Source organism: Hyperolius riggenbachi, chromosome 6 (genome assembly GCF_040937935.1).
Source record: "Hyperolius riggenbachi isolate aHypRig1 chromosome 6, aHypRig1.pri, whole genome shotgun sequence".
In the NCBI taxonomy this organism is placed as follows: Eukaryota; Metazoa; Chordata; class Amphibia; order Anura; family Hyperoliidae; genus Hyperolius; species Hyperolius riggenbachi.
In genome coordinates, this window is record NC_090651.1 from 325,951,124 (window position 1) to 325,974,188 (window position 23,065).

General features: G+C 44.9%; 1 protein-coding gene across 1 annotated transcript in view; it reads right to left on the reverse strand.

Moving 5' to 3' along the window:
• Positions 1–444: 444 nt before the first annotated feature.
• LOC137521750 (B-cell lymphoma 3 protein homolog) overlaps positions 445–23,065 on the reverse strand; it is a 108,299-nt gene continuing 85,678 nt past the window's right edge. The window contains exons 5-8 of the mRNA XM_068241430.1: positions 22,252–22,340; positions 18,202–18,279; positions 13,135–13,302; positions 445–4,552 (exon numbers count right to left, since the gene is read on the reverse strand). Of these exons, the coding sequence (XP_068097531.1) occupies positions 4,409–4,552; positions 13,135–13,302; positions 18,202–18,279; positions 22,252–22,340 (479 nt within the window). The 3' untranslated portion in view covers positions 445–4,408. The remainder of the gene's footprint in view (positions 4,553–13,134; positions 13,303–18,201; positions 18,280–22,251; positions 22,341–23,065) is intronic.

The following is a 23,065-nucleotide window of genomic DNA, read 5'->3' on the forward strand; positions in this document are numbered from 1 at the left end:
TACATGCAGCATACCAGAAATATACAGTGACATCCTGAACCTCTAGCAGTGAGTATAGAGCTGCACCAGGAGACGGGAAGATGACTGCCTGGAACTAGAAGACTCTGAATCCTGGACCTCTATCGGCATGTACCGAGATGAAAGTATAGAAGGAAGGCTGCCAGGAACCAGGACAGGTAACTACAGATACAAGCAAACTTCCAATGTACATTCTGTACCACGTACACGGGGGGAGGCTAGGCAGAGACAGTGAGGGTCCAGCTGTAACGTTACTGTTTTTTTTTTGAGGGGTAAAAGTTGGGGAAGGGGGGTCAGCCTAAACTCTAGTACATGCAATAATTGCAGCTTAATATAGAATTTCACTTTTATTTATTGGACAACCACAACTGGTTTATTACAAAAAAAGAAATATTTATTATAAAAAAATATTAAATAAGTTACATAAATGCAAAGCCCATATCACAACCCGTACAAACCTTTCACCTTGCACCTCTCAGTATAAAACAAAGTATGTGAACAAAACGTGGATACATTGTTTGTATTTTTCCTATTTGATACAGTCTTATGTCCGTCTTGCACTGTACAGCAGGAACTCAGTGGCTTGGAGCACCAGGGTATGAAGGCCAACTGTATATCATCACTTGGCTATGGAGTACATCTACTGTTAACAACTTGAAGTTAGCAAGCCCTAATATGAGTCAAACACTCCTCTGCTGGCCTTAAAGAGGGACTCCAGTGAAAATAATGTAATAAAAAAAGTGCTTCATTTTTACAATAATTATGTATAAATGATTTAGTCAGTGTTTGCCCATTGTAAAATATTTTAAATCCCTGATTTATATTCTGACATTTATCACATGGTGACATTTTTACTGCTGGCAAGTGATGTAGCTGTTGCTTGCTGTTTTGGCAGTTGGAAACAGCTGTAAACAGCTATTTCCCACAATGCAACAGGGTTCACAGACAGGAAACTGCCAAGAGTGCGTACTCAGAATTTCTTAGTGGGAGGGGTTTCACCACAATATCAGCCATACAGCGCCCCCTGATGGTCTGTTTGTGAAAAGGAATAGATTTCTCATGTAAAAGAGGGCATCAGCTACTGATTGTGATAAAGTTCAATTCTTGGTCGGAGTTTCTCTTTAAGGACAAGTGATGCTGAGCACTTGGAAGAAGGGTCAGGCTTGCTGCAGCAATGGTGGTTGAGTTGTCGCGTATACCTCTGCCAGTGAGCTTAGTGCAGGGTGAGCCGAATTTGACGGCTCATCCTGCTGCCGCTCAATAACCTGGCGGTGCTAAATACTATTCCCCCTCCGAGATGTACCAACTAGGAGGAAGGTGTAATTCGAGGTCTGGCAATCGCCGGATCCCCGAATTACTTTTACTCTTACTCGGGGCGCTCAGCGTGGCATTGCTGCTATGACGGCCCCAGCTTCGGTGCTAAGGGCTGCGTGCTGAAATTACTTGCTTCGTGAGTTGTCCCCTTCGTTGATTTGTCTTCTCTTTCATGGCCCATATACAATTAACTTTTTCTCCTGCGTGATTTCTTCACACCTTGCCAATAAAATGCCCAGCAAGCAAGAAAATATTCAAAATAATGTTTCTAGTACTTTTTTGCCTACTTTTTGGTAAGTTTTCAGGTGCAAAGTACAGAAAAATTATTAAATGGATGATGAAAAATTATCTCCAAGGAGAAAACTCAGAGAAAAAGTTCATTTAAGGCCATGGTGTGAAATGAGAACCAGCTTATCTACAGTTTATCAGAAATAACGATGCAAACGTTGCGGTAAAGCCGTGTTGTGAAACACAATAATGCTGTGGTCATTGAGACTTTGCATCAAGAATCAGAGTTGCTCACAATAATATTGGAAGTACTCGATGACATTATCATCCTATGGATCTGTGACCAGGCTAATTGGCTATTAGGAAGCTTTTGCCATGGCTCCCTATGCCGTCATCACAATATACACTCACCAGGACCCAAAGCAAGAGAATCAGTCACAAATGTGCTTTTGTAATTGCCCAGAGATGACTACAAAATTCAGTGCTGTCAGAGGGATAATAGCAGCTAACTGTTATTGCAATGAATCATGGGAAATGTGGACCTATGCTCAACAGCAAGTTAGTGCAGGAGGCAGCAAATTGCAAAGGAGATAAAGTCAGTCCATTTTCTGCTTCAGCTATAATGTGACTGATCCTGACAACAATAAAATTAAAGGGATACTTTAGTCTGCTATAGCGTATAACATATACGCTATAGCAGCATAGAGGGTGATATAGCGGCTGGGAATGCGGAGAATCACTTGCGTTCCACGCCTGTCGGCGGCTGTCGCCGAACCCGGAAGTAGCCGCCGGCGGGGACAGGAGGATCGGAGTGAGGCTGCGAGGGCACCATATGGCTTCAGGGGGCTGAGGGATGCCCCAGGTGAGTAAAAATCATTTTTTTTTATTTTGACTTAAGTATCCCTTTAAGTTATTTATGATTATTTTTAATTCTTTATGCATATCAAGTGGGAGGGGAAGGAGACTATGGTTTAAAGAGAATTTACAATTTTGCAAATTGTTGCCCCTATAATTATCTTTCCGGTCGTTATCTCAAAACAGTTTTACATGCGCAAAAATCAAAATCCCCACCCAGTACAATAAGCTCTGTAAAAGCCATGTTACAAGGTGATGTCATATCCTGTACAGACAGAGCTGTATAAAAAGGAAAGCATAGCATTCTGCTGCTTACAATCAGTGTAGCTGTCACACAGGATCACATGGGAAGGCATCTCCTCTGTTTACTAATTCTTAAATTCTGTACTTCTTAGATTAAATAACTACTTACAGTAGAGCTCAGTGCAGCAAAGTTGTTTTCCTTTCCCTCAGTTACGTGATAAGGCTCCTGGGAGAATGTGCAAGTACGTCTTATTACGATAATCATTTCAGACACTTATTTTTTATCAACATGAGTTTTTGTTTTTTTTTGTAGTAATTACATAAGTCTGGCAAATAGTTTTGAAAAGGGGCAAATTCAAACTGTATTTCTGTTAGGTCCCTGTTTCAATAAGTATTAAGCTACATACATTGACTTCAATCATCCAAAACAATCAATGATTATTACTTGGACCATTGTCATTATGTCTCCTTATTGAAAGCCAAACAATAATGATAAAATAAGACCAGTGTGGTTAAATTATACAAATTCTTGCTTATGAATGTTTTGATGTATGTGACAGATATGGAGGGGGAGTGGTTAGAGGTGTGGCAGGAGTATGTCTTAAATGTGTTTCTCTTTCTTATTTTAAAAAAGTTGGAGATAAATTCTCATCTGCCCGATTCCAACTAATCTATGAATGTACCTCCAATGTTGTAAAACCCCCTACATACCAAACGTTGAGGGTCCTCGACTTGGAGGGGTTATGAGACTCCACCGTTGAAGCAGACTATATCTTGCCTCCTTAAATCAATACAATCACTATCCAACGGGAAGAATGTAGAGTGGGGAGGGGGGGGGATCAATGTTTTTTACTGTAAGCCTCTACGTTGCAACTTTTAAACCCCAACATCAATTCCACAATGCTGCACCTCTCCTCATTGTGTTACTCCTGCCATAGGCATATCCCCCACTGCTAGTCAGCATGGAAAGGGAAGGTTATCCCCCCTCCATTAGGTGGCAAAGAGAGGGGGTGATTGGTGCATACTCCATGCCCCTTCCTAATAGGCTAGGAACACAGTTGTGAATCTAGAGAGGAGCATAATTCCATCACTCCTGGCTCTCATGGGCACACTAACATCAAGCTGAGGAGTGTATGCCACGCCATGAATTTACACTTTGTGGTTTCATTAATGTGGTCACTTTTTGTTTCTTTTAAAAAAAGTCAATTTGCTAGAGGATCTCTTGGTTGCATATCTCAGCGAATATCCCAGTGCCAGTTTACAAGATTTGCTTCCATAACATAATTCAGGTATTCTAGTATTCTGAATTACACAAATTGACACATCGGATATCCAGTGATGTGATTCAGTTGCGAGTGGCCTGTGAGAAGGAAGAGAGGCATTGATGAACTCCTATCTATGTGCAACAGAGATGTGAGGTTTCCCGTGCTTCTGTTGAGTGGTGAATCCTGATCGTTGGCCAATCTTGGGTGCTCTGAGTCTGAAAAAAAGTAAATCATTCACAGTGGAGAAGGTGCCACGCCCATTCCTGTTTCCTTGGGGCTGGGGCACTGAGTTTCCTCCTCATTCTTTAGGATTTCCATATTCTTGTTCCTCGAGCTCTTATCCTAGTAGAGTAGAGTCATTCAGAAAGGTACACCTGTCATGAATTCTTTTGGGCAGCTCCATTTTTTCCTCTGAATAGTTGCCTCATTGCAAACAGGTCACAGTTTGGAGTCTGAGGTAGGGAAAGTAACGGATCCATCACTCTTTATGGAGGAGGGCTTACAGAAGAGGCATGGGGTGAAACCATTCTGTAATTTGGAGGGGTGATGGCGTGTTCTGTGCTTTCTCCTTTGAACCTCTCGTTCTGAGCACGTGGAGAAGACGATTTTCCTTTCAGGATATCTACAATCTGAAAGAAGACACAGCAGCTTAGAATAAAGATGACAAGTTCTGTTAACAAGTTCTACAGCTATGCAGTCACATGCATGAAGGAATGTAGCTACTAGCTAGTTTAAAGTGATCCTGTAGGTGACATTTGACAATACAAACATTCAGAATAAGAGACAGCCCTAGGGCTGAATGCAGTCTGGGACACATGCAAAGCCAGTTCATGTGCTTATAGTTGAAGTCTGTGTCCTTCAGCAGACAGTAATTGCGTATGTAATGTAAAGTATACATATGAGAAAGAGAAATTTTCCCTACTCCTAATAGCTGATATATTCAGTTTTTCTAACGGTCTCTGGGATGCAGGCCCAGATTTACATCACAGGAGCCTATAGGCACAGATGTTTTGGCACCCTAGACCTCCCCCTCCATGAACCTAGAAACCCCCACCTGATCTGCACCATAAGTGTGCTGTGTGGCCCAGATCTCCCTTATCTTCCCTGCTCCTCTTAGCTACAGGTGCCCCTTGGTATTAGGTAGCCAGAGGTACCCTGACTGATGGGAGATCTCATCAATGGAATGCCGAGAGCTGGGTGAGTAACCTCTCATTTGTGCTCTGCTCGGGACTCTGCATAGGGAAGGAGAGAGAGAGAGGCACTTCAGGAGGGGAGTCAGCCGTCTTTCCATCATCAGGCGCCTGTAGGCACGTGCCTACATTGCCTTATGGTAAATCCTGCCCTGCTGAGACGTAAAAGGGAACCTGAGGCAAACCTCGGGTAAAAAAGACAAACTTACCAAAAAAAGGGAAGCTTGTGGATCCTGTAGAAGCTTCATGTGTCCTCCCCGCATGCCGGAACCCTCCGGAACATCAGGGCTGCACTCCTCTACTGGCACGAGCACAGCCATGCTGCACCTGTTCAGCCACACCTGCATAGTAGCACAGAGCTGCTCAAGCACAGGTGGCTCCAGCTTCCTGTGCAGGCACAACCATACTCATGCAGAGGAAGTATGGCTGTGCTCATGTCTGAAGAGGAACCCAGCCCCGACGTTCTTACCGGCAAGCTCTGGTCAGTAAATTTCAGGGGGTTCACACTCAGCAATGAGGGACTGCGTGGAAAGCTTCTATAGGATCCAGAGTTTTGCTGCTTTTTAGGTAAGTATGTGTCTTTTTTAACCCGCAATTCATCTTGGGTCCAGAATCAACACCATATGACAATACTCAGTTTTTGCCCATTGATCTAGTATCTGAAATGTCCAATTACACACACATTAGAATAAATTCTTTATTGTTTTAGAGAATCTCTCTCAGATGCGCTCCACCCCCTCTCCATCTCAACCACACTTCTGCCTTATCAGTGGAAGTTCCTGCTTAAAAGGCGGAAGCGTGGGGGAAGATGGAGAGTGGCGCAGAGCACATCGGCAGGTTAGGTGAGTCAACTCCTTTGTGCAGCCCATGCCCCCTTCAGGCTCCTTTTTCTTATTGCAAAATTGATCTCGCTCCTTCCTCATTTTCACTCCTTATCAATAGAATACCGATTAAGCAAGCAAAGGAAAAAAAATACTCAAAAGAAATTTGAGATTTATTTTCACTTTTTCAATTACTTAGTGCTTTTTTAGCAGATATGATGAATAATGTTTTCCTGTGAGAACAGTTACTTGAATAATTGCTCTAGAAAGTTGCTTAGGCAAAAAATAACAGTGGAAGGTAAAGCTAACATCATAACCCAGAGAGAGAAAGAGAGAGAGAGAGAGAGAGAGAGAGAGAGAGAGAGAGAGAGAGAGAGAGAGAGAGAGAGAGAGAGAGTCCTCCCTAGCACCAGGCGTACTCCTGCATGACTGCAAGGTGAAGTTCCTGCTGTATGCAGCATGACCTTCTGCTGCTCTCCCCAACAGAGAGGGGCCTGCAGGATAGCCTAGCAGTACTGGAGAGTTCCTGCACCACATGGACACTGCCCATCAACCCAAAGAAGACAAAAGTGATAGTAAAGTGATAAATAAACCCCCCACCTCCTCATTTATATTGAATGGCTGCCCACTGGTGACCACTAACAGTTACACCTACCAGGGACTGGAGATTAACCAAACAGGGAGCTTTAAACCAGCAGTAGAGGCCCTGAAGGAAAAAGCCTGCAGAACGTTTTATGCCATCAGAAGGCAACTTTACCACCTAAAACCACCGGTGAGAGTCTGGATAAAGATATTCGACAGCATCATCACCCCAATCCTGCTCTATAGCAGTGAGGTATGGGTTCCGGTCACCTACCCTGACCAATCAAAATGGGACTCCAGCCCAACAGAAATCTTCCATCTACAGTTCTGCAAGTATCTCCTCCAAGTCCATCGCAGCACTTCGAACTCAGCCTGCTGGGCAGAGCTAGGCAGATTCCCACTATGGTTGACTATCCATCAGATGGCGCTCTCATACTGGGCGCATATACAGAGCAGCAGCCCCAGCACTTACCACCATAAAGCCTCACTGAGCCAGGGAGCCGAGGCCATACCATGCACTTTGAAACAAAGCATCAGCAGCCAGCCCAGCCAAGACAAGACCACCAACACAGCCTGATAAAAGCCCAAATGAAAGGGACGATAGAAAGCTGCAAGGACCGATACCTAGAGGAATGAAGAGGTGACATAAATAAATCCCAGAAACTCACCGTCTACCAATCACTGCAGAGAGAGTACACAATGGCTCCATATCTGGAGAGGCTACACCACCACAAAGACAGACAGACCATGAGGCTGTACCTTCTGAGTTCCCACAGCCTGGAGATAGAGACAGGGTGGCACAGACGGACATGGAAGCCCCGGAAGGAAAGACTGTAAAGACAATGTGACTAGGGGGTCCTGGAGGATGAGGCCCACCTCCTGCTACACTGCAGCAAATATAAACCTTTGAGGACTGCCCACTTCCAAAGACTCTCCGCCAACAACCCAGATTTCACCTCCACAGATGAGAAGAGGAAACTCTACATCCTATTGGGGGAAGAGGAAAAAAATGTGCAAATAGCTGCACAATATGTCACTGCCTGCCACCAACTGAGAGGAACATGATACCATATGGACTGTATACCCCCTATACTCCCCACCCCTATGGACTGTATATCTATACACCCCTCCCCTATGGACTGTATATCTCAGCCCCCATACCATCCCTTACATCCTCCAAACCCCTATGAACTGTATAACTATATCCTTCCCTATGGTTATCATTACCAGCACAGGACCAATAAGGAGCTAATACTGCATTTGAGGAAGGGTCCCTCTGGCCCAAGGTGCGGTCTCAACCTTTGTATTCCTTATTGCGACACCACTGGCTATTGGGTTGCGACCACAAGGAAAGCAATAGTGTCCTATTCCCATGGCTGTGGTAAACCTATAGACAAAAGTGACTTGTGAAACGAGTTCCCGGATTCATGTAGGCATCTATTTCTCGTACTTGAGAGGCAGAAAAGTGTTATTGAGGTGGACTTTTAGTGGTAGATGCACTGCACAAAACAGAAGCCTTTTTAAAATGTGTTACAAAGTGAAGGCACACCACTTCCTATTTGCCTGAACAGAGGTGTGACGTCAATAAAGACCCCACCACACGAGGTGTGATGCACAAGACTACTCAGAAGCAGACGTGACAATATTAGTCATTTCCAGTTTATACAGAACATCTCTTTACAGTGTAAGCCAGCATCCTTCTTCCTGCCACGTCACATTGTATTATTGTATTATTTATATGGTAAAGTAAACAACACCTCCTGAGAGATAAAGACTGGGGCCATCCGGTTAAAAAGGTGTCACCCTGTAATCACATGATTGTACATTTTACATCAGGCATTCTTGATACTTAGTAGATTGGTCAAATATAACCCAACAACAGACACCTGCCCTAAGTGCACCTTCACCGCACCTTCGTTCTACCACCTGATCTGGACCTGTCCAGTATCGGATTTTTGGAGTAAAGTTACTAAATTTCTCCATGACAAAATGGGCTGCCCTATGAATTCAGACCCGATTCTCTGTATTTTTGGGGTTATCCAAAATGAAGGAATGTAAGCTCCCCTCAAAACGTTTCTGACCAAGACTTTGTTCAAGGCAAGACAAGAGGAGGCGTGTAGATGGCTTGCGCCCATGCCGCCTACTCTCAACAGTAGGCTAAATCATGTGAATAAATCTCTACCATATAAAGAAGTTGGTATGCGCAAAGGCAGGGCCGGTGCTACAATAAAGGCAAAGGGGTAATGGCCGTGAGGCTCAAAGGTCTGTAGGGGGCCCCTAGGCATCCCCTTTTGCCTCTTTACAAAATGCTGCTGCCCTCCCTTTTGTCCCATTCAGACCTCCAGATCAGCGCGGCGACTGGCAGATCTGCAGATCAGCACGGGACCCGAAGCAGAAAGAGCAGCCCACAATACCTCAGACTTCATATGCGGAAGTGATGCCACTTGTCACTTCCTGCATTTAAAGTGATGCGCATGGTTGCTGTGGCTGCTCTGCCTCGGGTCCCGCACCAATCTGGAGGTCTGTAAGTGGTCGTTCTGATATGGAGGTCGGAGAGAACGTGGGGGGGCACCCTTCTACCTATACCTGTGGGCACTACTATACCTATACTGGGGGTACCACTATATCTATACAGGGGGAACCACTTTACCTATACTGGGGGCAACATTCTACCTATACTGGGGCAATACTCTACCTATACTGGGGCAATACTCTACCTATACCGGGGGCACCACTCTACATATATTGGCTGCACCACTCTACCTATACTGGGGGCCCCATACTACCTTATACTGGAGACACCACTCTACCTATGAAGAAAGACTGTAGGGAATTTGAAATGTTGCTGTTGGGGGACTGGACCACTGGGCTGGCTGCCAGGTAGCTGCTGAGCAGCCTCTGAGTTTGTCAAGGAGGTACCAGATCTTTACCTTAGCAGAGCTGATTGATTAATCATTTTCTGAATGATGTGATGGACAGAAACTCAACTGCAAATATCTTGGCACTGGCTATTATTTAAAACAGCGTTGTCCAGCTTTGTGGATGTGAAGGACTAAGCACCAGGGAGCCTTGGTCTAGAGAGGGCAAAGGCTGTGAACAGATCAAAGCTAGAGGCGGAGCTGAATGGACCACAGAGACCATGAAGCCATACAGCAACAGTTTCAGGAGTGCAGAGCTGAGTGCAGAAAAAAGGTGGGTGTGGCAGAAGGCATGAGAGGAGGGAAGTGACACTGCAAACAGATGGGTCACAGCAAGAGATCTTGGGGGCCAGGTGTTGGATTTAAAAAAAAAAAAAAAAAAACACTTCTATGGAAAGTAGTAACTAGCGAGGAGCAAACTATTCTCCTAACAAGCAAACAAGCAAATCTCACTGATTCACCAGTGATTCATGGGCAAGATTCACAAAACGGGTAATTTGGGCACCCGCTAGTATTAGCTGATATTTTGCTGCTGCTGCTGCTGGCGCTTGCCAGTTATCGATTTTAAAGGGCGGCCAGCTATCATACTGCCAATATTTTACCAGGCACTTTTAAGTAAAAGTGTTGAGGAGATAGGTTAGGGGGAGGTTAGAGTTAATAGTAAGGGCTTGGTGTTTAGGAGGAGCACTTATGCACTTAGGCATAAGGAAAGAATTAACTTTAGCAAAGGGGTTACAATTGGGGGTTATAGCGGACCTGAAATCATCAGGTCTGCTATTGGCTCTAGGGATTTGCATGTGTGCTACAAAAAACTACTGCATGCCGTCCAGAATCGCACCGGCATGCTGTTCAGATGGCATACTATTGAACAGCATAGGCAGCGTTTACCCATCCGACTCGGATGCAGGGAATTGCTGCGTATTCGTACCTAGTGGAAATGGGCCCTTACAGTACATGACCAATATTCTAGCTAATCAGCATTCCCCAGTGCCCATATTAACACACGCATATTTAAAAATGTTCACCACCCTCCAGTCTATCATGGTGTAAGAGCAAATCACTAAAAGGTACAGCACAACCTCACCCACCTGCACTAGCAGCCTTATATAACATTCTATAGACATACAGTACCGCTCGAGGCTGGAAATGAGGCGTTAAGGCATTCCAGGTATCGGATCTCATCACCAGAGACAAGAGAGTTAGTAAACAACCGGTCTGCACCTTGTCACAAGACACTCTGCCTAAAACGGCATTTCCAAGAATGGACAAAGAACAATCATACACGCCGCCGGCACCCACATTTCCTGTCCTTGCCGATAAATTTAATAAACCCGATAAAACCCTATGGCGTCCAAATTTTCCTCACTGTCGCGGCATGGGGGAGGGGTTTAGGCATCAGGAAGAGGGGGTTTGAGCAGGGGGGACAGTTAGGGTTAGGCGACAGGGAGGAGGGTTCTGTGTGAGAATAGGTTTAGTTTTAGCTTTAGTAAAATATTGGTATTTAATACCGATATTTTACTATTTACTGCCCGTCTGAAAGAGGAATAAGAAGGGCCATGAACAGGCCTGGATTTACATCACAGGAGCCTATAGGCACAGATGTTCTGGCACCGTAGATGTCGCCCCCCATCAACCTAAAAACACCTGCCGAACCGCACCGCAAGAGTACCGGCTGGCCCAGCTATCATTTCTCCCTTGCTTCCCTTGCCTATCATAGGTAGCTACATGTGCCCCTAAGCATTAGGTAGCCAGATATAGCCTCAGTATTAAGTAGCTAGAGGTGCCCCCAAGTATTGTGTAGCTAGTGGTGCCCCTGACTGAAGGGAGATCTGGTCAGTGGAATGCTGAGACCCGGGTGAGTAACGTCTCATTTACACTCCGCTGGGGACTCAGCATAGGTAAGGCAAAAGGGAGGCACTTCTATCATTAGGCGCCTTTAGGCATGTGCCTACAGTGCCTTGTGGTAAATCCGGCCCTGACCTTAAATTAAACTGACGTTGTAGAGAACATCATTGTGAAATGAAAAGGGGGATTTTTTTCTTCTTAATTGTTTATCTGTATAAAAAGGGAAAAACCAGTTCCCTATTTGAGTACTCCGCAGCTTCTGACAAGCAGACCTGTTATAGTGGGAACAAGAGGCTCTTTCAGCGCGATACCATGAAATAAGCTATTCCAGCGTATTCAGGAGGAAGTAAGGCTCAATGCGAGGTTTGATTTTATTTAGAGAAATATTATAATTTCTATCACCCCACCGCATGTTCTGGCAAAGAGTACTTGTACTTCCCCTGTGATGATTCTTCTGTAAATAATGAAGGTATGAGTTAAACTATGCTTTTGTTTTGGTTAAAGTCCATATTCTGATCCGACAATGAAAATGAAGAATTCTGTTTAAAAGATACCAGAGCCCAAATCAGTATGAGAAACGGGGGGAGCAGGCATGTATGGTGAGCTGTGCTGATGCTCACCCCTCCCCCTGTTCTCCATTCTGCCCCCTCCTCGGCCTGTAATTGCCCTCCGGCACCCTCTTCCGATCACTTGGGTCGGGCATCACTGTGCCTGTGCTAACCCGGCAGCCATGCGTCCTACAGTGTGTGACCGCATGATATAATTTGGAGAGGATGCGATTCCACCATAGGAGAAACACATCCGTTTGTCTGAAAAAAAATGCTTCAGGTCGGGACTTTGCATTCTGTTTACTGCAACACAGCAAAAGGATCCGTTTTCAAGTGGAAGCAGACACTGTTGTTTGGAAGCAGGAAATCTGGGCGCATGAGGCAGGTGGACAAAAAAGGCGCCGCCATTCACTCCCATAATAAATATCGTTTAATGGGCGCCCAACAGGAAAAAAGGGCGCCGGAGAAAAATAACGTTTTAAAAGCGGCGCCCGGAGACTTTTAATGTTTTATAACTGCTTCTCATGATTACACATTATTTAATGATTTATAATTTTTTAAACATTATTTTTAAATGAAAAACAGTACAATATTTTTTAAAACATTATTTTTAAACGAAAAACCGCACAATATTTTTTTAAAACGTTATTAATGCTTATCACAGGGGGGGTCTTAGATTTAGGCATCACCAGGGGGGTCTTAGGTTTAGGCACCACCAGGGGGGTCTTAGGTTTAGGCATCACCAGGGGGGTCTTAGGTTTAGGCTCCACCAGGGAGGTCTTAGGTTTAGGCACTACCAGGGGGGTCTTAGGTTTAGGCACCACCAGGGGGTCTTAGGTTTAGGCACCACCAGGGGGGTCTTAGGTTTAGGCACCACCAAGGGGGTCTAGGGGTTAGGGAAAGGTACAGGGAGGGTTCTGTGTGAGAGTAGGGTTAGGTATAGCTTTAGTAACATTCTTATTAATGTTTTATAAAACGTTATTATAAATTTCACTTTTTAAACAGGGAAGATTAACATTTTTTACAATTCCCGATTTCATACACATTATTTAATGACTTATAACTTTATAAAACATTATTTTTAAACGAAATATAGCACAATTTTTTTTAAACGTTATTCATGCTTATCGTTTAAAACCCTGTGCCCTTTTTTCCCGGCGCCCTTTTTTAACGTACGCCTGTTGTTTAACATTGGATCCCTTTGCAGCATTTCACTGCATTGCAGAACATTTACCAAGCAGGTATGTGTTCTGCGCAAGTGGTAACTGAGCCTTATGCACACCTCACAACAGTAAAATATCACGCACCTTCCTGTCCTTTGCCACCGTCAAGGCTGTGTCGTTGTGGCAGTTCTTGATGCTGCTGTCTGCTCCGCTTTTCAGCAGTATTCGAGTAATCTCTGCCAGGCCCCGCCCACTGGCTACATGCAGTGCTGTGTTACCCGCGTACGTCAGCTGATTGACCTGAGCGCCATGCTGCAAAGGAGGAGAGAAGGATCAAATCTATGTTAAAGAACTCCGGTTCAAACACAAATCTGTTAGCATCCTCCTAAAAAGGGCAAACCAGCAAATCTAAACCACACCTAGTATAATATATCAGTATAATATATTGGGCTTGATTCACTAAAGCGTGATAACTGCTATCACAGCAGTTATCACGTGATAACTGCTGTGATAGCAGTTATCACGTGATAACTGCTGTGATAGCAGTTATCACGCTTTAGTGAATCAAGCCCATTGTCAGTTTCTGCCAGATTCCATCCTTCTTTAGCATTGTTTGAAATGAGTGGTAGCCCTGTGTGCCTTTGACAGCACCAAACACTTGTACTGTATATATTTATTCTGTTACAATATATTTGCAGAACTTTGACCTGTGGTGTGTGTTAACACTTTAGCAGACAATTTATTCAAAGGCTTGCAAGTGCCCCTGGCCAATTTAGGGCCCGTTTCCACTACAAAATGATGGGAATGCGGCTACCTAGCATCTGCCGATGCGGAAGTGAATTGAAGAGATGGGACGCGGCTGCGGCCGTGCGAGAATCTGCAGCATGCTGCAGATTCTCGGATCGCTCCGCACAACATGCACGCAGCTATGTAGCCGCATCGCACCGCTCCTAGTGGAAACGGGCCCTTATTTTAGCACATTTTTTTATTTCTTATTTGTTACATTTCCCTGCTTCTAATTAGTACCGCTGTAATGTGTATGTATGGCCACTTGTCACTGGGGGCAGTGTGAGGCAATAACAAAGGACTTCTGCGTTCAGTTTTTATATTTTCTGCTAGTAGAGAGAGATCAAAGCATTCCAAGAATTTACAGCACAACAAGTTCTGCAGGCTAACGTCAAAAGCAGTGCATTTATCTCAAACGAGATAACTCTATTGAAGTTGCTAATGGGTTATTATACATTAGAACATAGCATAACAAGCATTATACTAGCAACACGCTTGTTACCAAGGTAACGTGAATTGTCGTAAGTGTGCAACCAGTGCTACACAAGATAGACAGTGCTACAGTGCTACACAAGGTGTTTCCCTTCATGGTTGAAGGGAAACAAACAGCAGCAGTCCAGTCCTGACTGGGGGTTAAAAGGCTGATTAAGCCTAATCAGCAGGGCTGAAAGCAGGGATGAACGTTCTGCAGGTTAAAAAAAAAAACAGATCTGAGCAGGTCTGTAAGATAAAACATTTTGAAGGGGTCACATCTTCAGGAAGTTGGGACAGGCAGAATCGCGTGTATATGTGGGAATGGGGGGAGGGCAGGGCCAGACTTACCATAAGGCACTGTAGGCGCATGCCTACAGGCGCCTGATGATGGAAAGGCTGCTCACTGCCCTCCCCTAGTGCCTTCCTCTCTCCTTCCTTATGCAGAGGTTAATGAGAGGTTACTCATCCAGCTCTTGGCACTCCACTGACAAGATCTCCCTTCAGTAGGGGTCACTACTAACTACCTAATACTGAGGGTACCTCTGGCTACCTAATGCTAAGGGACACCTGTAGCTACCTATGATGGGCAAGGGAAGTAAGGGAGGAGTGAGAGCTGGACCAGCCAGCTCACTTGTGGTGCAGTTCGGTGGGGGGGTTGTAGGTTCATGGACAGTAAAGTCTAGGGTGCCAGGACATCTGTGCTTATAGGCTCCTGTGATGTAAATCCGGGCCTGGGGGAGGGTATTTAAGGGAGTTTACAAGAAGAGCTCAGGATGAAGGTCCTCAAGTTAGTGGATGGTCCCCGCATATACCCCTTCAGCAAGTTTTATCCCACAGTGAACAGTCTATGTTTCAGAATAAAGACATATTTTGGGTGCGTGTACTTCCTTGACTGAAATTGATTTATTGACTTTAAAAAAAAACATACATCAGGTGAGCAAACAGGTACTATTGCATATTTGTTTGGCATAATTAATAGATCGGGTTTGGTGTTTACTGTCAATTCAGTCCTGGGAGGAAGTACTGTGCACTGGGAGAGTCCCTGCCTGCTCTGCGGCCAGAACCCTTTTGTTTCCCTTTTATCTGCTGTACACCTAAGAGGACTTTGATAAGTGTGTAGTGGAAATTAGAGTTGGACACTGGAGGGAATGGCGTCACAAAGGCTACCTATTACTGACATCTTCGGGAGGGGAAGGCGTTAACAAATTTTGCCTACAACTAAGTAAGCGGGGTGGGGGAGGGGGGGGTGGGAAGGTGCAAAGGCTACCTCTGCTTATTGGGTTCATGGAAGACCTACAGAAAATATGGCTACTGTGGGGGTGGAGCAACTCTTCACCCCCAATGCAATACAGCCCCACCTAAAAGAGTCTCTTCTCTTCAGTGCAGAGAGTGGAGTGGGCAGTCTTCAGTACTGACTGTCTAACTTGTGAGACAGGACTCCATTCAACGTTACTAGTTCTTCAACTTAATTTAATAGTTGAAAGGGCTCAGAGGTTTGAGAAGTTGACCCCCCTCCCGTTCCTTTTTCACTACCATTATCCAGGGCTGGTGTGAAGTTTATCAAGTGTGACTTATCTTATGTGTTTGAAGCACAGTGTTCCCCCTCATCCCCCCCCCCCCTCCCTAATGCTGAATGGGTTTGTTGATTTCAGCTTCGTAATTAAGTCTAATTAGAAAAGTCCTTATCTGCCTTCCATTTTCTGCAAATTGCTGACAGCTTGGAGATGGAAGAAGTAGAAGAATACTGCTTCTAATTAACCCTTATATGTAAAAAGATGAGGTAAAAATGAAAGTTTTTTTAATCAATGAGCCACATTTTTAGCATTTATTTTTAATGTGCTACTGAGCTGCCCTGGGAGTTAAAGATAATGTTGGGTTTCTTTTCATTCTTGGACACACGCTAGATCAGAGGTCCCCAAACTTTTTCGGTCAAGGGCCGGGTCAACATACCTCAGGGGGGCCGAAATATACATAAAATTATGTTGAAAAACATTATATTGAATCTAGGTATTGATTCCCCCAATCATGCTCGGTGGAGAACTCCCAGCAGCGAATTAGTCATGCATCGCTCGAAGAACATCTTTGTACACCAGACAGTGAAGCATACCCAGGTGACAACCTGCCGTCCACTTGGACAGCAGTGTCACCTGATGCAGAATTGGATTGGTAGCCAGCGAATGACCGCTAGCTGGCTTCTGTAGTATGTGGATGGGTGATGCCAGCACTGCTATTCTATATTCAAGCAGCCGATAATTAAAAGGTACAGTGCGCTGCATCTATAAGTTATACATTTTGTGTTTGGGGGGCCAGTGAAAAAGCCTCAGTGGGCCGCATTCGGCCCACGGGCCTTAGTTCGAGGACCACTGCTCTAGATGGTTCTCAGCTGAGGGGGCCAGTCATAAGCACACCGACCCTCCTCCATGTGTCGCCAAGAAATCCAAAGTGCAAGATCATCTCAGCCAAGTGTAGTGCTGTGCGTCGTCCCTCCTACCTGCTCCTTAGGAACAGTACACATCACAACATTGTAGGCTAGCAATATGACCATACAGAACTTGGCCCCAAACCATTGCCCTAGAGCAGTGATCTGCAAACTTGGCTCACCAGCTGTTAAGGAACTACAAGTCCCTCAATGCATTGCAGGAGTCTGACAGCCACAGTCATGATTCATAAAGGCAAATGCATTGTGGTACTTGTAGTTCCTTAACAGCTGGAGAGCCAAGTTTGCAGATCACTGTCCTAGAGATTAAGTCCAGATCCTGCTGGACGACAGTACCTGTCCATACGTATGCAACTTTACTCTCAGCAAGGCCAGATTTCTAGAAAGGCCACAAACGCAAGGGCCTTGTGTGTCTGTAACCCAAGGGGGCACTTGGACATGAAAGAGGGGTTACTACATGTGAAAGAGAGGGCTGAAAAAGAAGGGCAACACATGAAAAAGGGAACTGATGCCCAAGGGAGCTGTTAAGGACAGAGAGGGGCTACAGTAAAACGCATGGAAGAGGGGGCTGCACATGTAATGGGAGGGGCGCTGCTGCACATGAAAGCGGAGTCACAACATTCCTGGCCTATGGGCAAAAAATATAAATCTGGCCTTGACTCTCAGCTATACTTAGCTACCACTGCTTCAGTCTGCGACACTGCTAACATTTAGTTAACGGCTGCACATGTATTTTATTGTTTTATGTTCAGCTCAGTTTAGTTGAGAGACACTTTAAGGCCTTGTTCACATTATAGGCGTTTATGTAAAAATTTAAGCACGGGCGATTTTCAAAATGGCCCTGAAAACGCTTGTGAAATGATTCTCTATGAGAGAGTTCATACAATCTGAGCGGTTCGTTTGCGATCCACTTAGAAAAGCGGTGCTTGGGCCATTTTGGAGGCGATTTGCCTCAATGGAAGGTATAGGAAAAACGCAAAACGCTCACAAAATTGCTTTGGCAAGCAATTGCGTGAGCGGTTTAAAAAAAAAAAACATTGTATTTATTGCTTTCCGGATTTTTTTCCAGATCAAAAGATGGAAGCGCTCTGAAAAAGCGCTTACAAAAATAGCCAAAAAACGAGCGAACGCACAGAAAATCGTTGGAAAACGCTTTAAAAAAATGAGGGGAAAAAAAGCCCACCACGGACGGACACGCGAGCCGAACGCAATGTGAACAAGGCCTGAAAGAGAGAGGAGTGTCAAGTTTCCTCACAAGAGATGTTCATTCATGCAATCTGGAAAAAATTTGAGACAAAGTAAACCTTGCTAAATTCCGATATTGATCTGTACTCTGACCTACAAGTTTTGTAACAACATTTCCTGTCAGTCACATGTCTACAGTGTCGGTTTGCACCTTACAGGAAGGTGTTTGGCTTACAGAGAATTTAAGGAATTGCTACTAAACACAATGAAGATGATTCACAAAAGCTTTTGTCTTGTACTGACAACTGACATGTATGACATATTCTCACCTGAATGAGAAGGGACACCAGCTCCTCATCACCATTCTGTACCGCTTGGATCAGCGGACTCTGGCCACTCTTTATATCCTGTAATGTCAAATACAGCGGCGTTCAGTTTTATTTTACCTCGTAAAAGTTTATTTTTTTTACAAACTGGTGATTTTTTTATTTTGTTTTATGCTTCCATAAGGGCCCTTTCACATTGCCGCACTGCTACCGCAGCCTAATAAAAACCCTATGTGGAAGTTCATACTTCCCAAGTTGCGGTACACCGTGCCGGAAGTGCCCAATCTAACGCTAGCACAGAACTACATTACCGTGCGTGACCCGCGGCGACCTGCAGCGATCTGCGTCGGCCCAAAAGTCATGTTACTCTATAGTGATGCAGGTTTTTTTACACGTCAGCATTGTGAAGTCGCAGCATGCCCAGAAGCGTATTTTTACAATATGCTTCCACGTACCCGAAGCGGGAAGTGACCACAAGCGCATGTCACTTCCTGCTTGGCTGGTGGCCAGACAGGGAACACTGCGTACTAACGCGTTGTTCCCTGAAGGCCTTTTTTTGTGGCGGTGCGACGTAAGCGACGCACCGCATCACTAACGCTGGTTTGCAGTGTTGCAGGGGCCTCTGGGCTGTTTCAGAAATGTGCATTTCCCACAGGGATTTACCCACAATGCTCATCTGTACTGCATGCTGTTTGTTCTGCTTGAAAAGCCGAGGACGAGAGATGAATGATGATGATGCAAAACATCTGAGTGTGTATGCAAATAGCTTCTAATTCGATACCAAGTCAAATCTCAGCAGCTGTTGAATTTTAATCAGAGAGCGCTATTTACATGCAGATTTAGAATATTTGCATTGATCAATGATCACTTTTAAAGGATACGCATAGTGACATGTGACATGATGAGATATATATGTGTATGTATAGTGCCTAACACACAAATAACTATGCTGTGTTCCTTTCTTTCTTTCTCTGCCTGAAAGAGTTAAATATCAGGTATGTAAGTGGCTGACTCAGTCCTGACTCAGACAGGAAGTGACTACAGTGTGACCCTCACTAATAAGAAATTTCCCTTTCTCTTTCTTGCTCTCAGAAGCCATGTTCTGCTAGGAAAGTGTTTAATAGTTGGAATTTCTTATCAGTGAGGGTCACACTGTAGTCACTACATTCCTGATTATTTTCAGCATGAAATCTTGCATGAATCGTTCTAGGGACGCCACCTCTTCGCTGCGGTGCTATCCCCCGCTAGTGTAAAATGTGGTTGCCATATACGTAGGCACGTGTGTGACATCCCGCCGGCAACCACGTGGGGCACGTGTATGTGAGGCAGTGCGGGGTAAGAGCCAGCGGCGAACACTGACAGGTAAAATATTCACACGCAGGGCACCAAGGGGCACATTTTACACTAGGGGGAGGTGGGGGACAGCCCTGGGGGTTCCATCATGTTTGTTTCTCATCCCGATATCACACGCTGTTATCAAACATGCCAGCCCTACATCTTACAGCATGTCTGATCGATACATGTGGCCTAGTTGCATCGTTGATCAGGCATGCCCTTGGCGGCAACGATTTTTATCCGATTCAATTATAATAATCAAATCAGATGGTCAATTGGTCAATGTAATGCTATGAGTTTTTCTCACTGGAGCGATGTCATTTTATAAAAATCCCCCATAGCATTGCATTAGCAAGCGCTTTTCAAATCACTAGCGCTCAAAAGTCTCCTGCAGTGTGAACCAGGCCTAAGACAGGCGCTACTTGGCTCAGGCACACATCTCTGTTTCTCTGTGTAATAGGACCAGAACTTTACTGTAGTCAAGAACCACACTTGTCAAAATCGCAGACTTTTTTTTCTGCATGCAAAATCGTATCAGAAGTGGAAACCAATGTTAGCCAACATGAAAGTTCACTCTTGAAAGCAATTTTTGCATGCAAGGAAAAAAACTATGTATTTTTTGGACCATAAGAATCCCTGTTTCTCCCCCCAAAAGTGAGGGGAAAAAGTCACTGCGCCTTATAGTCCAAATGTAGGGAGTTCCTGATTTGTGAACGCCTGCCAATGCGAACTCCCAACCTGCCGCAATGTCGGGGGCTCCCTGTACTGTGCCCATGCAGAGGAGGACACAGGGGGACAAAAGGAGGACACAGGGGGACACAAAGGGGCATAGAGGAGGAGACAAAGGGGCCTAGAGGAGGAGACAAAGGGGCATAGAGGAGGAGACAAAGGGGCCTAGAGGAGGAGACAAAGGGGCATAGAGGAGGAGACAAAGGGGCATAGAAAAAGCCACAAGGACAGAGGTGGACACATGGGGGACACAGGAGGACACAAGGGGAACAGAGGCGGACACAGGGGACACAGGAGAACACAATGGGGGCATGAGGTGCAAAGGAGGCCTAATCCACAAGATGCCCCTTCATCACGGATGCAACAGGTTTAGTATATTTTTTTACCCGTTTTTTGTCCTCTAAACCTAGTTGTGTCTTATCGTCAGCAGCGTCTTACCTAGTCCGAAAAATAAGGTACTTTTTGGAATATGCTATTACCCATTGTGTGCATGTTCCCACTGATAATCATTAGCCACTGTGGAATAATGCGAACATTTAAACACAAACGGTCATAGTGGGAAAAAAAAATCAAATGCCAAAAAGTGCTCGCATTTGGTGCACTGACAAATGTCATCCCTGCCTTCCAATGAGGTGATCGGAAGAGAGAGACACCGAATTACCTAAGAAAATAGCATTGCAAAGCTAATATATAGAGTATCGGGAGAAAAGATTTCACAGATTTTGGTGATATTAGTTTTTCTCATGACAAATTTAAAGAGGAACTGTAGTGAAAATAACTTAATGAATCAAATGGCATTTTTTTTCTTTTTACAATATTAATTTATAAATTATTAAGTCACTGTTTGCCAATTGCAAAATCTCTCCTCACCTTGACTTACATTCTGAAATGTATCACAGGGGGTGGAACAATCTTTAGTCCTGTCAGGTGATCTCTGCGGAATGTTTTTTTTTTTTTTACTGAGAGTTCTAAAGTCAGTACAAAATATAACTGGTCTCTCAGAATGCTCTGGGCGAAGAGTTTCCTATTTCTAAACAGCATGGGCTAAGCATCAAAGGGAGGGTGGGGTTACATACCAATATACAGCAATATATAGATATATGAGGTTTTTACTGGTGCTAAATCCAGGACAATTAACATTGTGTATGTCACTACAATGCCCCTTTAATTTGTGGCAGCTTCATACCCATCCCTCTACCCCTGCACAGGAGGGCACAGATGCCCAAGCTGTGCACAATGACATGATGCTCGAGGCCGGGGGTCAGGAACCTTTTTGGCTGAGAGAGCCATAACCGCCACATATTTTAAAATGTAATTCTGTGAGATCCAACATGTTTCAAACTGGGACAGTGGGCATGCGCAGCTGAGGTCTTACGACCCTGTTGCCATTGCCATAATGATGCGTATACAGTTGATCCACAGGGCAGCGGAAGTGTCAGTCACGTCTTCAGCTTCTCTTGGGTTTCAACAACACCAGCATTTTCCCAGACAGGAGAAATACCGACTAACAACTTGTACAATTAGCTAGCTGTCTTGGGGGTTGATTTACTTTGTAGGACGAGATTCACGCACTTTGGGCCAATAGACTGCCTGTCAAGTGACAGGCAGCCTATTGGGCCAATCAAAGTGTGGGGATCTCGTCCTACAAAGTCACTGGACCTGACAGGGTCCAGAGTGTGACAATTTTGGGTAGTGCGAGTAAGTTAGTAGTGCAAGCTACAGCGGAGCGTGCACTACTATGAAAATTGTACTTGCGCTGTCACACTAAGCTGCGCTGCTTGATCAGTGTATCTTAGAGAATCAACCCCTACTGATTTGTCTGTGAACCAGATGTAGCCATCAAAAGAGTCACAGCTGGCTCCCGAGCCATAGGTTCCCTACACCTGCTCTAAGCACTATGGAAGTGCATGTGAAGGGTGATTTCTGTGACAAGCCAATGACACACATGAGCTTCCAGGTGGACTGAGTACCGCAGTAATGGCATCGTACCACTGTGTTCACATCAGCTCCATGCTTCAGCAAGCAGAGGATTAAATCCTTGCGTCCTGTATCAACGGCTATATGTAGTGCAGTCATACCTGAGGGAACACAGAAAGCATGGAGGTCAGAGCCACAGGGCACACACAGCTGCACAGTTCTTTCACATTAAATACTGTATATACAATATAAAGAATGCCGATGTCCAACCAACAAATGTTCATTCAGGTAATATTGGGCCCTGCAAATGCTCTCTATACAGTATAACAATTGATATGGCGCAACAAAACCTGCCAAAGACAGCCAAAGTATTAGTGGTGCAGGTAGGGGTTGGGGAACAGTTTGGTAATGGTTGCAACCAGTGGCATAGCTAAGGAACAGCGGGCCCCAATGCAAGTTTTACAATGGGGCCCCCCAAGCACTCTATACATAACAATTGATACGGCGCACTAAAACCTGCCAATGGCAACTACAGTGTCAGAGGTATAAGAAGGGGATGGGGAACAGTTTGTTAATGATTACCGCTATTCAAAGTATCTATACAAGTCATTATTATGAGCACAGGACCAATAGAGAGCTAATACTGTAGTTGAGGGAGGGCCGTTCAGGGCCCCTCTGACCCAAGGGCCCCGATGCGGTCGCAACCTCTGCACCCCCTATTGCTACACCCCTGGTAGCCACTATTCAAAGCTTCTATAGAAGTGATCATTACCAGCACAGGACCAATAAAGAGCTAATAGTGCCACTGAAGGATGGCCCCAGGGCCCTGGTGCGGTCACAACCTCTGCACCCCCTATTGTTACGCCACTAATTTAATGACTAACTA